This window comes from Miscanthus floridulus, chromosome 17 (genome assembly GCF_019320115.1).
Source record: "Miscanthus floridulus cultivar M001 chromosome 17, ASM1932011v1, whole genome shotgun sequence".
Lineage (NCBI taxonomy): Eukaryota > Viridiplantae > Streptophyta > Magnoliopsida > Poales > Poaceae > Miscanthus > Miscanthus floridulus.
In genome coordinates this window covers 94,258,024-94,273,379 of record NC_089596.1, presented here as the reverse complement: position 1 = coordinate 94,273,379, position 15,356 = coordinate 94,258,024, and the positions used below count along the sequence as shown (strand labels likewise).

The 15,356-nt window shown below is 45.1% G+C and overlaps 1 protein-coding gene across 1 annotated transcript; it reads left to right on the top strand.

Moving 5' to 3' along the window:
• Positions 1 to 11,063: 11,063 nt before the first annotated feature.
• Positions 11,064 to 11,477, top strand: LOC136516006 (uncharacterized). Its single transcript, XM_066509429.1, has one exon. It carries the CDS (start codon positions 11,064 to 11,066, stop codon positions 11,475 to 11,477), a length of 414 nt encoding a protein of 137 aa, XP_066365526.1.
• Positions 11,478 to 15,356: the final 3,879 nt, after the last annotated feature.

Sequence of the window (15,356 nt, the reverse complement as noted above, 5' to 3'; positions counted from 1 at the left end):
TTTGGTTTTGGTTAATTGATGAAACCCTAAGTGCTAACCTAGTTTATCAAAATGATTATAAGATAGATAGCACTACTCCAAGTGATGAAGCAATGGTGAAGATCATGACAATGGTGATGGCATGGTGATGGTCAAATGCTTAAACTTGGAAAAGAAGAAAGAGAAAAACAAAAGGCTCAAGGCAAAGGTATAAAATGTAGGAGCCATTTTGTTTTAGTGATCAAGACACTTAGTGAGTGTGATCACATTTAGGATAGATAGCCATACTATTAAGAGGAGTGAAACACGTATCGGAATGTGGTTATCAAAGTGCCACTAGATGCTCTAATTCATTGCATATGCATTTAGGATCTAGTGGAGTACTAACACCCTTGAAAATGTTTGTGAAAATATGCTAACACATGTGCACAAGGTGATACACTTGGTGGTTAGCACATTTGAGCAAGGGTGAAGAAGACAGAGGTGATGCCAGCATCGATCAAGTGACCAGATGCTGGATCCGAATGCACCGGACGCTGACTGCCTGCGTCCGGTCGCGCTGACCTGGCGGTACAGTAGCTAGGGTATACCACCGGATGCTGGACTATGTCCGGTCGAGGTGGACCGGATGCGTCTGGTCGAGGAAAAATGGATTTGGACCCTTACTATACTCGACCGGACGCTGAGGCTCCAGCATCCGGTCAGTTTAGCCAGAGCATCCGGTCAGCTTCGTAGCCGTTGAAATCTGACGAACAACGTTTGAAGCTAGTGACGCATGGCATCCATCGGGTGACCAGACGCTGAGGGCCAGCATCCGGTCAAGTCTGACTGAAGCATCCGGTCAGCCCGCAGTGTGCCCAGTGAAGGGGTACAACGGCTCTATTTTGTGGGGCTTTTATTTAAGCCCCATGGCCGGCTCAAGCTCAACAACTTGCACATTTTCATTGACATAGCAACCTTGTGAGCTTAGCCAAAGTCCTCCCACCCTATCTCCATCATTGATTCATCATCTTTGTGAGATTGGGAGAGAATCTATGTGCATTGCTTGAGTGATTGCATCTAGAGGCACTTGGTATTCGTGTTGCGCTATGGATTTCGCTTGTTTCTCTTGGTGGTGCCACCACCTAGACGGTTGGAGCAGCGGTGGAGGATTGGCACGAGTTGGTGATTGTTCGTGGTCATCTCCGGTGATTGTGAGGGGAGTTGTACCTTCCCCGGTGGAGCGTCGAAAGGCAACTCTAGTAAATTGCTCGTGCCATTGAGTTACCTCACTTGTGGGTCGGTTCTTGCGGTGTCCTATCAGTGTGGACAAGGTTTGTGAAACACCTCTTAGCCGCCTGAACCACCAAGTGTTGGTCTACACAATGAGAACATAGCGTGTTGGCAAACATGTGAACATTAGGAGAAAATCGATTGTCTCTTGTCTTTGGCATTCTCCCGGTGATTAGCTATATATTAATCTTGTGATTGGTTCATCCCCTACATAGCGGTATAATCACTCTACTCACTTATTTACATTCTTGCAAACTAGTTGATACAAGCTCTTTAGTAGTAATTAGAATTGAGAGCTTGACTTTATTATTCACATTCATCTAGTTGAGCTCTTTAGAGTAGCAAGTTTGTGTGCCTAAGTAATCATTGCAACTAGAATTGTTGGATAGGTGGCTAGCAACCCTTGTAGAGCTAGAGCAAGTTTGCATTACACTATTTGTCATACTAATCAAATTGCTCTAGTTGATTTGTAGATTTTTAAATAGGCTGTTCACCCCCCCCTCTAGCCATATTATGACTTTTCAAGTGGTATCGGAGCTGTGGTCACCGTTTAATTGAAGGCTTAACAACCTCGGTGTCAAATTATGGACTCAAGTTGTGTTCAACCATGTGGGGGGTAAACCACCGTTCTTTGATGGCACAAGCTATGACTATTGGAAAAGAAAGATGAAAATGTATCTTGGTTCAATCAATGATCAAGTATGGGAAGTGACCGAAAATGATTATGCCATCATTGATCCCGACAATCCCACCAACCAAGATAGAACCAACAAGCAATGCAATACAATGGCTCTTAACACCATATACAATGCCATTGATTCCAAGGTGTTTGAGCAAATCAAGGATTATGAAAGAGCTAATGAGGTGTGGACAAGATTGGAGGAAACTTATGAGGGCACACCGGAGGTGAAGAGTGCCAAGTTGTATATTCTCAAGGACAAGTTGACAAGCTTCAAGATGAAAGATGATGAGAGCATTCTAGGAGATGTTCCATCGGTTACAAGTAATTGTCAATGACTTGAAGGCTTTGGGACAAAAGATCAAGAATGATGATGTCTCTCATCGGTTCTTGATGTGCCTACCTCCAAGGTTTGAAATGTTGAGATTGCTCATCATTAGAGGAGGATTGAAGGAGATCACCTCTAATCAAGTACTAGGTGATGTCATGACACAAGAGACATACCATGTGGAAAGGGAGGGGGTGACAAGGAAGACAAGAAGGAAGAAGACAAGAAGAAGAAAAGCTTAGCATTCAAGGCTAGCTCCTCATCATACAAGAACAAGGGCAAGTCCAAGAAAGAATCAAATGATGATGAGGATCTTAGTGATATTGATGATGAAGCTATGGCTCTCTTTGTTCGCAAGATGGGCAAGTTCATGAAGAAGAAGGGCTATGGTGCAAGAAAGAGAAGAGATCATACTAAGAGCAAAGAATATGTGAGAAGATGCTATAATTGCAAGAGCCCCGATCATGTTGTAGCAAATTGTCCTTACAATAGTGACAATGATGAGGATAAGAAGAAGAAGCACAACAAGGATAAGAAAGAAAAGAAGGAGAAGAAGGAAAAGAAGATGACCTTCTAAAAGAAGAAGAAAGGTGGAGGCTATGTGGTCATATGGGATAGTGATGGCTCTTCAGATGATGATAGCTCTAGTGATGATGACAAGAAACATCTCAAGAAAGCATTAGCAATCATCGCCATCAACAAGAAGCTATCCATCTTCGACACTCCATCAACATGCCTCATGGCAAAGCCTTACCAAGGTAAAATACGATGAGAGTAATGATGAATGTGAAAGTGATTCTTGTAGGGATGATGATGATGAATGATGAGTACACCAAGGAGGAGCTCTTGGACATGTGTGAGCAAGTGCACGCTTGCAATAAATGAAGAGAAAGGAGTACAAAGAATTGCTGCAAGAAACTAAAATCTCTTGAGCAATCCTTTGATGAGCTCAATGCCACTCATGAGAGGCTAATGGAAGCCCATGAGAAGCTTGGCAAAACTCACTCTAAGCTTGAAAAGGCTCACTCCTCTCTCATTGAGCAAGTCAAAGTGGAGGAAGCCAAGAAGGAGCAAGTGATCATAACATGTGATGTGGGACTAACATGTGATCTTATTGATGAATCTTTTCATGAACCCATTATTGTTGCTCCTACTAACACTTCTTGTAGCATTACTACTTCCACTTCACCCTTGAGTGATAGTGTCACTTGTGATGCCTCACTTATGGTGGAAAATGAAACCCTCAAGAAGGAGGTGAATGAGCTCACTCGTGCCTTAGGCAATGCATATGGTGGAGAAGCCCACTTGCTAAAGTGCTTGGGTAGCCAAAGATTTTCTCTCAACAAAGAGGGATTAGGCTATAACCCCAAGAAAGGCAATGCGGCCTTTGTCACTCCCAAAGCTAGCTTTGTGAAGGGCAATGGTCGGTTTTGCAATAGATGCAAGCAAGTTGGGCATATAGAGCAAAATTGCAAGACTAACAAGAACAAGCTACCTAATATATCCTCAATCAAATTTAATTCTTGTTACATGCTTTATAAGGGTGCCAATGGTGTGAAGGCTAAGTTCATTGGTACACCAATTGTGGGCCCAAAGAAGAAGGCCATTTGGGTACCAAAGTCCTTGGTGACTAACCTACAAGGACCCAAGCAAGTTTGGGTACCTAAAAAGAATTAATCTTCTTTTGTAGATAAATTATAAAGCCAGGAGGAAGGCATTGGGTGCTTGATAGTGGGTGCACACAACACATGACCGATGATCCTAAGAATGTTTAATTCAATCAATGAAAGCAAGAGCAATGGGATTAATAGTATCATATTTAGGTGACAATGGCAAAGGCAAGGTCAAAGGGCTTGGTAAGATTGCAATATCCAATGATTTGAGCATTTAGAATGTGCTACTAGTAGAGAGCTTGAACTTCAACCTATTGTTGGTAGCTCAATTGTGTGATCTTGGTTTCAAGTGCATATTTGATGTGGATGATGTAGAGATCATAAGTGTAGATGGCTCTAACTTGATATTCAAAGGATTTAGATATGAGAATCTATACTTAGTTGATTTCAATGCTAGAGAAGCTCAATTGTCAACATGTTTGATCACTAAGTCTAGCATGTGTTGGTTATGGCATAGAAGGCTTGGTCATGTTGGAATGAAAGCAATTGAACAAGTTGATTAAGCATGACTTAGTTAGAGGCTTGAAAGATGTCACATTTGAGAAGGATAAGCTATGTAGTGCATGTCAAGCCAGAAAGCAAGTTGGTAATACACATCCTAAGAAGAGTATGATGAGCACATCTAAGGCATTTGAGTTAATGCACATGGACTTGTTTGGACCAACCACATACACTAGCATTGGAGGAAATAAATATAGGATTTGTGATTGTGGATGATTTCACTAGATACACATGGGTATTCTTTCTTGGTGACAAAAGTGATGTGTTTGCAATATTCAAATCATTTGTCAAAGGCATTCATAATGAGTTTGAAACAACCATCAAGAAAGTTAGAAGTGACAATGGTAGTGAATTCAAGAATACTAGAATTGATGAGTTGTGTGATGAATTTGGAATTAGACATCAATTCTCGGCCAAGTACACTCAATCAAATGGCTTAGTTGAAAGGAAGAATAGAACCTTGATTGATATGGTCAAGATCAATGTTGAGTGAGTACAATGTGAGTCATTCATTTTGGGCCGAAGCAATCAACACTGGCTTGCTACTATAGCAACCAACTCTATTGTCACCCCTATGATGTAAAAGACACCTTATGAGCTATTGAATGGAAGAAAGCCCAACATAGCATACTTTCAGGGTCTTTAGGTTGTAAATGCTATATATTAAAGAATGACACTAGATTGAGCAAGTTTGAAAAGAAATGTGATGAAGGTTTCTTGCTTGGTTACTCCACTACTAGCAAGGCTTATAGAGTTTGGAATTTAGCTAGTGGTATTCTTGAGGAGGTTCATGATAGTGGAATTTGATGAAAACAAATGGTTTCCAAGAGGAAGATGAGAATCTAGATGATGTAAGAGGCACTCAATTGGTCAATGCAATGAAGAACATGGACATTGGTGAGTTAAGGCCTAGAGAGGTGATTGATGTTGAAGATGACAAGAATCAAGTGCTCTCTAACTCAAATGTGCAAGCTAATGGTTCTCATGATCAAATCCAAGCAAGCACTAGTGATGGCAATGTGCAAGATCAACAAATGGCTAGTTCATCATCTCAACCAAGTGATCACTCAAATGCTAGCAATCAAGTGCAAGTGCTTCAACCAACCAATATTGCAAGAGATCATCCATTGGACACTATCATTGGTGATATTTCAAGAGGTGTGCAAATAAGATCAAGATTGGCTTTATTTTGTGAGCATTTCTCATTTGTGTCATCCTATTGAACCTAAGAAGATAGATGAAGCTTTGAGGGATGTTGATTGGATCAATGCTATGCATGAAGAGCTAAACAACTTCACAAGAAACCAAGTATGGGATTTAGTTGAGAGGCCTAAGGATCATAATGTGATTGGAACTAAGTGGGTCTTTCAGAACAAGCAAGATCAAGATGGGATAGTAATAAGGAACAAAGCAAGATTAGTGGCTCAAGGTTACACTCAAGTTGAAGGTCTTGACTTTGGAGAAACATATGCCCCGGTTGCAAGATTGGAAGCAATTAAGATCTTGCTAGCTTATGCTTGTGCCCACAACATCAAATTGTACCAAATGGATGTGAAAAGTGTATTTCTAAATGGGTACATCAATGAGCTTGTGTATGTTGAGCAACCTCCTGGTTTTGAAGATGAGAAGAAACCCAACCATGTGTTCAAGTTGAGAAAGGCTTTGTATGGATTGAAACAAGCACCTAGAGCATGGTATGAGAGATTGAGGGATTTCCTACTCTCTAAGGGATTCAAGATGGGAAAGGTTGACACCACTCTCTTCACCAAGAAGCTTGGAAATGTACTTGTTTGTAATGCAAATCTATGTTGATGATATCATCTTTGGATCAACAAATCAAGAATTTTGTGAGGAGTTTGGCAAGATGATGGCAAGTGAGTTTGAGATGTCTATGATTGGAGAGCTTAGTTACTTCCTTGGTCTTCAAATCAAGCAAATAAAGAATGGACACATTTGTGAGTCAAGGCAAGTATATCAAGGACATGCTCAAGAAGTTTGAAATGGATGAGAGTAAAGCTATTAGTACACCAATGGGGATAAGTGGAAGCTTGGATAGTGATGCTAGTGGCAACATGGTGGATCAAAAGATGTATCGGTCTATGATTGGAAGCCTACTCTATGTGACCGCATCAAGGCTGGATGTGATGTTTAGTGTATGCATATGTGCTAGATTTCAAGCCTCACCAAGAGAAAGTCATTTGAAGGCAACTAAGAGAATATTGAGGTACTTGAAGCATACACAACATGTTGGATTATGGTATCCCTAAAGGAGCAAGATTTGAGTTGATTGGATATTCAGATTCCTGATTATGTGGGATGTAAAGTTGAGAGAAAGAGCACATCGGGCACATGTCAACTATTGGGAAGATCACTTGTATCTTGGTCATCAAAGAAGCAAAATAGTGTAGCACTTTCAACCAGCTGAAGCGGAGTACATTTCGGCCGGTAGTTGTTGTGCTCAATTACTTTGGATGAAGGCTACTTTGAGTGACTTTGGAATCATGTTCAAGCAAGTGCCATTGCTATGTGACAATGAAAGTGCCATAAAGCTCACCAACAACCCGGTTCAACACTCAAGAACAAAGCATATTAATGTCCGTCATCATTTCATAAGAGATCATCAACAAAAAGGGGACATTTGCATAGAGAGTGTGGGCACCGAAGACCAACTTGCCGATATATTCACCAAGCCACTTGATAAGAAGAGGTTTTGCAAGCTAAAGAATGAATTGAATATACTTGACTTCTCCAATGTGTGTTGATGCACCCCCATTATATGACATGCCTCTCCTTCGAGCAATCCAAGGTAAAGTTGATTGACATGTCATCCATCCATTGCTAAGGACATGATTAGTGCATCTAGACATATTTCACATTTGAATAGGCTCATTCATGAAAATCAAATAAATTTGATGCTTGTATGGTACCACTATTGCTTGAATGTTTGAAATGATCTAGTGGTAGCATATGACATGTTTGTGGGCTTGTAAACCTAGTGTTTGATTTAGAAAATGAGCTATAAGTATTTAACTCAACATGGTATAAGATAACCCTTAATTGGAGGTGTGAAGAAGCTTGTCCTTGGATCAAACCGAGTTAAATATCTTTTGCAAGTAATCTAGATTGAACCAAATTGGGAAAATGATCCTCATTTCACATGGTTTCACCCCAACATATCTACAATTAGAGGTCACCCCTGTCTATACTTTAAGCCTTTGTGGTCATTGATGACAAAGGGAGGAGAAATAGTGTACAAAGATAGTGAGAAGACAACAAAGAAACAAAGGGGGAGAGATAATATATGACAAAGGAAGGGGGATCAATTAAAAATTTGAGCATACAAATAGGGGGAGCAAGCTCATAAACTTGTATGGTGCATTTGAATGAGCATTACATATGTTTGCTTGCATGGCATAAGTTTTAATTTCAAATATCCATGCTTGTGTGGTGTATGCTAGTTGTAGGTTTGAATGTTGAAATAAAAAACTAGCATGCATAGGCTAAGTAACTAGACTTATGTTTATTCTATGGAAACTAGACCCTTGCATGTAATATTGATCTCATGGGGTATTCTAGTTCTTGTATATGTCTAGTTACTAATGGTGCTAAGGATGGTATATTGGTGCACTCCGATTGGTATCACGCTTCAAAGGTCCATCTCTTATACCTTAGCATCATTTGGTAGAAATTGACTCCTATATTTCCTATCTAATCATATGTGCAAAGCTTTAATCCAAACTCTTAGCACATATGTAGGGGGAGCAATTGCTATCATAAGGAGTTCATGAAACTTGCCCATATCCTTTACACATGGTAAAAATGCTTGGGCAAGCAACATGGATTCAAATGAACTTTAATTCATATCTTTGTATAAGGGTTGTCATCAATTACCAAAAAGGGAGAGATTGAAAGCTCTAGTTTGGTTTTAGTTAATTGATGAAACCCTAAGTGCTAACCTAGTTTATCAAAATGATTATGAGATAGGTAGCACTACTCCAAGTGATGAAGCAATGGTGAAGATCATGACAATGGTGATGGCATGGTGATGGTCAAATGCTTAAACTTGGAAAAGAAGAAAGAGAAAAACAAAAGGCTCAAGGCAAAGGTATAAAATGTAGGAGCCATTTTGTTTTAGTGATCAAGACACTTAGTGAGTGTGATCACATTTAGGATAGATAGCCATACTATTAAGAGGAGTGAAACATCGTATCGAATGTGGTTATCAAAGTGCCACTAGATGCTCTAATTCATTGCATATGCATTTAGGATCTAGTGGAGTACTAACACCATTGAAAATGTTTGTGAAAATATGCTAACACATGTGCACAAGGTGATACACTTGGTGGTTAGCACATTTGAGCAAGGGTGAAGAAGACTAGAGGTGATGCCAGCAGTCGATCAAGTGACCAGGACGCTGGATCCGAATGCACTAGGACACTGAACTGCCTACGTCCGGTCGCTGCTGACCTGGCTGGTACAGTAGCTAGGGTATACCATCGGACGCTGGACTGTGTCCAGCCGAGGTGGACCGGACGTGTCCGGTCGAGGAAAAAATGGATTTGGACCCTTACTGTACTCGACCAGACGCTGAGGCTCCAGCGTCTGGTCAGTTTAGCCGGAGCGTCCGGTCAGCTTCGTAGCCGTTGAAATCTGACAAACAGCGTTTGAAGCTAGTGACATGTGGTGTTCATCGGGCGACCGGACGCTGAGGGCCAGCGTTCGGTCAAGTCTGACCGAAGCGTCCGGTCAGCCCGCAGTGTGCCTAGTGAAGGGGTACAACGGCTCTATTTCGTGGGGGCTTCTATTTAAGCCCCATGGCCAGCTCAAGCTCAACAACTTGCACATTTTCATTGACATAGCAACCTTGTGAGCTTAGCCAAAGTCCTCCCACTCATCTCCATCATTGATCCATCATCTTTGTGAGATTGGGAGAGAATCCAAGTGCATTGCTTGAGTGATTGTATCTAGAGGCACTTGGTATTCGTGTTGCGCTGCAGATTTCGCTTGTTTCTCTTGGTGGTTGCCACCACCTAGACGGTTGGAGCTAGTGGTGGACGGATTGGCACAAGTTGGTGATTGTTCGTGGCCATCTCCAGTGATTGTGAGGGGAGTTGTACCTTCCCCTGGTGGAGCGCTGAAAGGTAACTCTAGTAAATTGCTCGTGTCATTGAGTTACCTCACTTGTGGATCGGTTCTTGCAGTGTCCTATCGTGTGGATGAGGTTTGTGAAACACCTCTTAGCCGCCGAACCACCAAGTATTGGTCGACACAACAGGGGACGTAGCATGTTGGCAAACACGTGAACCTCGGGAGAAAATCGATTGTCTCTTGTCTTTGGCATTCTCCCGGTGATTGGCTATATATTCATCTTATGATTGGTTCATCCCCTACATGGCGGTATAATCACCCTACTCACTTATTTACATTCTTGCAAACTAGTTGATACAAGCTCTTTAGTGTAATTAGAATTGAGAGCTTGCTTTATTATTCACATTCATCTAGTTGAGCTCTTTAGAGTAGCAAGTTTGTGTGCCTAAGTAATCATTGCAACTAGAATTGTTGGATAGGTGGCTAGCAACCCTTGTAGAGCTAGAGCAAGTTTGCATTACGCTATTTCTCATACTAATCAAATTGCTCTAGTTGATTTGTAGATTTTTAAATAGGCTATTCACCCCCGCTCAAGCCATATTAGGACCTTTCACTCTCCCAATGATGCAACTCCCTCACTGATATCGTCGGCGCAGACGTCATTAGCACATTCCTCTCCAGGATGACCTACGAGTCCCTGATCCACAAGCTTGGCTGCCTGAAGCCCCATACCACCCGCGACCTACTCGACGTCGCCACTAACCACGCCTTCGGCAAGGAGGCAGTCAGAGCGGTCTTCAATGGAGGCTAGGACAATGGCAAGGCCAAGCACGTGGACCAAGACAAGGGCCCCTCCACATAGAGGGGCAAGAAGAACAAAAAGGATCAGCGCCGACCGAACAACACCGCGTTGGTTGCCGCAGCTGATCACACATGGGCAAGCAGGCCCAACTAGGTCCTACCTGACCACTTCAATAAGCTCATGGATAGCCTGTGCACCAACCACGCCTACCCCATCAAACACCTCTATAAAGACTGCGAGCTCCTCAAACATTTCCTCTGACTGGCCGGTGGGCCGAAAGAAGGAGACGACAAAGAGGCAGCAACCAAGAAAGGAGGCGCGGTGGGCAAGGATGGAGACGACTTCCCCAACCCTTAGGAATGCATCATGATCTTCGGTGAATCTGACACCATCTGCTCCAAGCGCCAGCACAAGGTGCGCTATAGGGAGGCATGCACCGCTGAGACGGCCGTCCCCTCCTTCCTCAGCTGCTCGGAATCTCTGATCACCGTCGATCAGAGGGACCATCCCTCCCACATCGCGAGACTAGGACATTACCCGCTCGTCGTCAACCCCATCATCCGTAAGAAGCACCTCACCAAGGTGCTGATGGATGGAGGCAGTGGCCTCAACATCCTCTACGTCGACACCCTCGACGCCATGCACATCCCTCGGTCAGAACTCCGCCTAGCGGGCTCTCCCTTCCATGGGGTGACCCTGGGCGCGTAGGCATACCCACCCAGGTAGATCGACCTACCCATCATGTTTGGCAACCGAGCCAACTCCTGCTTGGAGGTCCTCACCTTCGAAGTGGTGGACTTTCCAGTGTCCTACCACGCCTTCTTAGGGCAGCCATGCTATGCCAAATTCATGGCAATCCCCAACCACACCTATCTCAAGTTGAAGATGCCGGGACCGAATGGCATCATCACTATGAGCAGCGCCTTCTCGCACGCCTTCATGTGCGTCCGTGAGCATTTCGAGCTCACCACCATGGTCATCAACTCATCCGAGCTCCCGTGGCTCAGGGAGTCATCGACCCTAGCAGTTCCAAACTGTAACAAACCAACCTCCTCGATGGCCTTCCGCTCGCTCGAGGAAACCAAGGCGGTGGGAATCGACCCCACCGACCCAACCAAGACGGTGCGAATCGGGACCCAGCTCCCGGCCAAATAGGAAGGCGAGCTTGTTGACTTCCTACATGCCAATTGCGATGTCTTCGCATAGAAACCATCTGACATGCCGGGCATACCATGGGACATCGTCGAGCACGCACTACGCCTCATCCTGGGCTCAAAGCCCACAAAGCAACGCCTGCGCCACTTCGATGATGAGAGGCGTAGGGCCATAGGCGAAGAGATCACCAAACTCCTAGTAGCCAGATTCATTAGAGAGGTATTCCACTCTGATTGGCTTGCCAATTCCTGTTCTTGTTAAAAAGAAGACTGGGAAATGGAGAATGTGCGTTGATTATATTGGCCTCAACAAAGCATGTCCAAATGATCACTTTCCTTTGCCACACATAGACTAGATAGTTGACTCCACCTCGGGTTGCGAGATCTAATCCTTTCTGGATGCCTACTCGGGCTATCACCAGATCACGATGAAAGAGTTCGATCAGCTCGCAACCTCATTCATCACCCCCATATAGTTCGTACTGCTATGTAACCATGCCTTTTGGCCTAAAGAACGTTGGGGCCACCTACCAAAGGTGCATGCAGCAATGATGCGCCAACCAAATCGACCCACTTGATCAGCCTTATCAAGCCGAGCGACCGAAACCAACAATTGCCTGTCTATGTTGATGACATAGTGGTCAAAACGACTCAAGCTTATGACCTGATCAGAAACTTGGCCGCAACATTTGTGAACCTCCAAAGGTTCAACATCAGATTGAATCTAGAGAAATGTGTTTTTGGGGTTCCAAAGGGGAAGCTTCTAGGATACATTATGTCTGAGCGCGGCATCGAGGCCAACCCTGAAAAGATCACGGCCATTTCCAACATGGGCCCCATATGCAACGTTAAGAGCGTACAAAGGCTTCACCGACTGTCTGGCCGCCCTGAGCCGATTCATCTCCTGGCTCGGCGAATGGGGGATGCCGCTCTCAAGCTCCTCAAAAAGACGGACACCTTCAGTCTGGACTGAGGAAGCTCAGCAGGCTCTAGAGAGCCTCAAAGCGACCCTAACATCAGCCCCTAATCCTCATCACTCCTGAGCGGGGAGAACCCCTCCTCCTCTACATCGTGGCCAGCAACGACGTGGTAAGCGCCGCCCTGATCATCGAAAGGGAGGAGCCAAGACACCACCTTAAGGTCCAGCGGCCCATATACTTCATCGAGGAGGTACTCACCAACCCCAAGGTCTGGTACCCCCAGGTGCAGAAACTCCTATACACCGTGCTGATGGTGGCCTAGAAGCTCCTGCACTACTTCACCGACTATGAAGTCACGGTCGTCACTTCATACCCGCTCGGGGACATCATCCGCAACTGCGATGCCGTGGGATAGATCTCTAAGTGGGCACTCAAACTCATGGGCCATGACATCAGGTATATCCCCTATACCGCTATTAAATCTCAAGCTCTCATGGATTTTGTCGTCGAATGGACAGAGGTGCAGCTACCGACCTCGGACATCACCCATGAGTACTGGATGATGTACTTCGATGGGTCCGTAATGGCGCCTAGCTCGGGGGCTGGAGTAGTTCTGATCTCCCCAGATGGGAGTAGGCTCTGCTATGCCATCCGCCTCCATTTCTTAGCCTCGAACAACACCGTGGAATACGAGGCCCTCATCAACGGGCTGCACATCGCCATCGAGCTCGGCGCCACGCGACTCTACGTCTGCAGCGACTTAGAGTTGGTCGTAGACCAAGTCATGAAGGAGTCCTCCTACAAAAGCCCCCTTATGACAGCCTACTGTTAGGAGGTGCACAAGCTCGATGATAAATTCCAGAGGATCGAGTTGCATCATGTCCCCCAAAAAGACAACGATGCCACCGATTTTCTTGTAAAATTGGCCACCGGGCAGGATCCATCTCCAAGTGGGGTCTTCATCAATGGTCTACATGAGCCGTCTGCCCGCATCCTGGAAGGTCTGATCCAGACACACCTCGATGCCAAGCAAGCGCCCGAGGGCTCTGAGCCCGACGCCAAGCCGGCGCTCAGGGACTCCGACCCTAGTGCCTCCATGACTACTTCACCTGTAGACATCGCCATGTTGGCACTCAATCAAACTGACTAGCGAGCGTCGCTACTCGCCTACCTCCTCGAGGAGATTCTCCCATCTAAAAGGACCAAAGCACGATGAATCGCCCGACGTGCCAAGACCTTCGTCGAGATCAGAAATGAACTCAACAAACGAAGTCCATCGGGAATACTCATGAAGTGCATCTCGACTGACCGAGGGAAGCAGCTCCTTCTCGAGGTCCATGCCAGAATCTACAGACACCACGCAGCACCAAGGTCGCTGGTCGAAAAAGCCTTTCACCAAGGTTTTTACTGGCCCACCGCACTATGAGATGCAAAGGAGGTCGTCTGTAGGTGTGAAGGATGCCAGTTCTATGCTCGACAAACCCATTTGCCAGCACAAGAGCTCCAAACCATCCCAATCACCTGGCCATTCACGGTATGGGGCCTCAACATGGTAGGACCCCTCAAAAAAGGCCTAGATGGCTTCACTCACCTACTCATGGTGGTTGACAAGATCACTAAGTGGATAGAGGCCAAGCCCATCACCAACATCCACTCGGAAGAAGCGGTCAAATTCTTCCTCGACATCATCTACCGATTCAGCGTTCCTAACTGCATCATAACTGACCACGGGACTAACTTCACCGAGAAGAAGTTCCTAGACTTAAGTGATGGATACAGCATCATGATCGACTAGGCCTGGGTCAGACACCCACGTACTAATGGTCAGGTCAAGCATGCCAATGGCATGATCCTCCAAGGACTTAAGCCACGCATCTTTGATCGACTCAACAAGTACGCCGAGCGATGGGTTGCAGAGGTCCCAGTGATCCTCTGGAGCCTGAGAACGACCCCAAACCGATCCACAGGGTTCACACCCTTCTTCTTAGCCTACAGAGCTGAAGCAGTGTAGCCCTCCGACCTTGACCACGGTGCCTCAAGAGTGAAGGCTTTCGACCATGACCGAGCCATGGAGGCTCAGCAAGATGCAATCGACCTACTAGAGGAGGCCTGTGAGACGATTGTCATCCGCTTCGCTCGCTAACAGCAAACTCTCCATAGGTACCATGAAAGGAAGATCAGGGGGAGGATCCTCGAAGTCGGTAATCTCATGCTCCGGAGGACCCAATCAACGAAGGAAAAACACAAACTCTCTCCACCATGGAAGGACCCTATATGGTAACCGAAGTGATCCGACCGGGTGCCTACCGACTAAAGGATGACAATGGCAACGTTCTCACCAACACTTGGAACATTGAACAACTACGTCGTTTTCCCCCTAAATTTGGTCTTACCGCTTTTTAGTCAAACACTTGCTCCTGTAAAACACCCTAGCCCAAACATTTTCAGCCCGGGTCGCTCAGGGGCTCTATGAGGGTACAATACTAAATATTACGTCTCTTTTTTTTATTATCACATGGTAAAATCTTTGTCCCCGCACGAAAGCGTGTTCTATTCCTTTGATTACCCTACGTGACTTTGTTCTTACTCCCAACCAAACGCACCCCGCCACATCCTACGGTTACGAGCAGCCAAGCCCCACGGGCCATGTCGAGGTTCTTAAAAGCTACAGCCTACGAAACAAATGGGCATGTGTGAAAAAGAAAGGATAAAAACAAAGCTATGCTAGTTTAAAAAACAAGGAACGTATAGTGATTCTATCACAAAAAACAGAACTAATGTATTCATTGATACAAAAAATTGTTCACACGGGGCTCCCCCAAACTTAACGATTACATTTCCTGACTACTTCTACTCCAAATACTACTGCGACCGCTCGACGGCATCGGCTGATGCCAAAGGAGAATCCACGGCACACGCCGCCGGACATAACCTCCACCGCAAGGGCCTCGCCCGGTTCC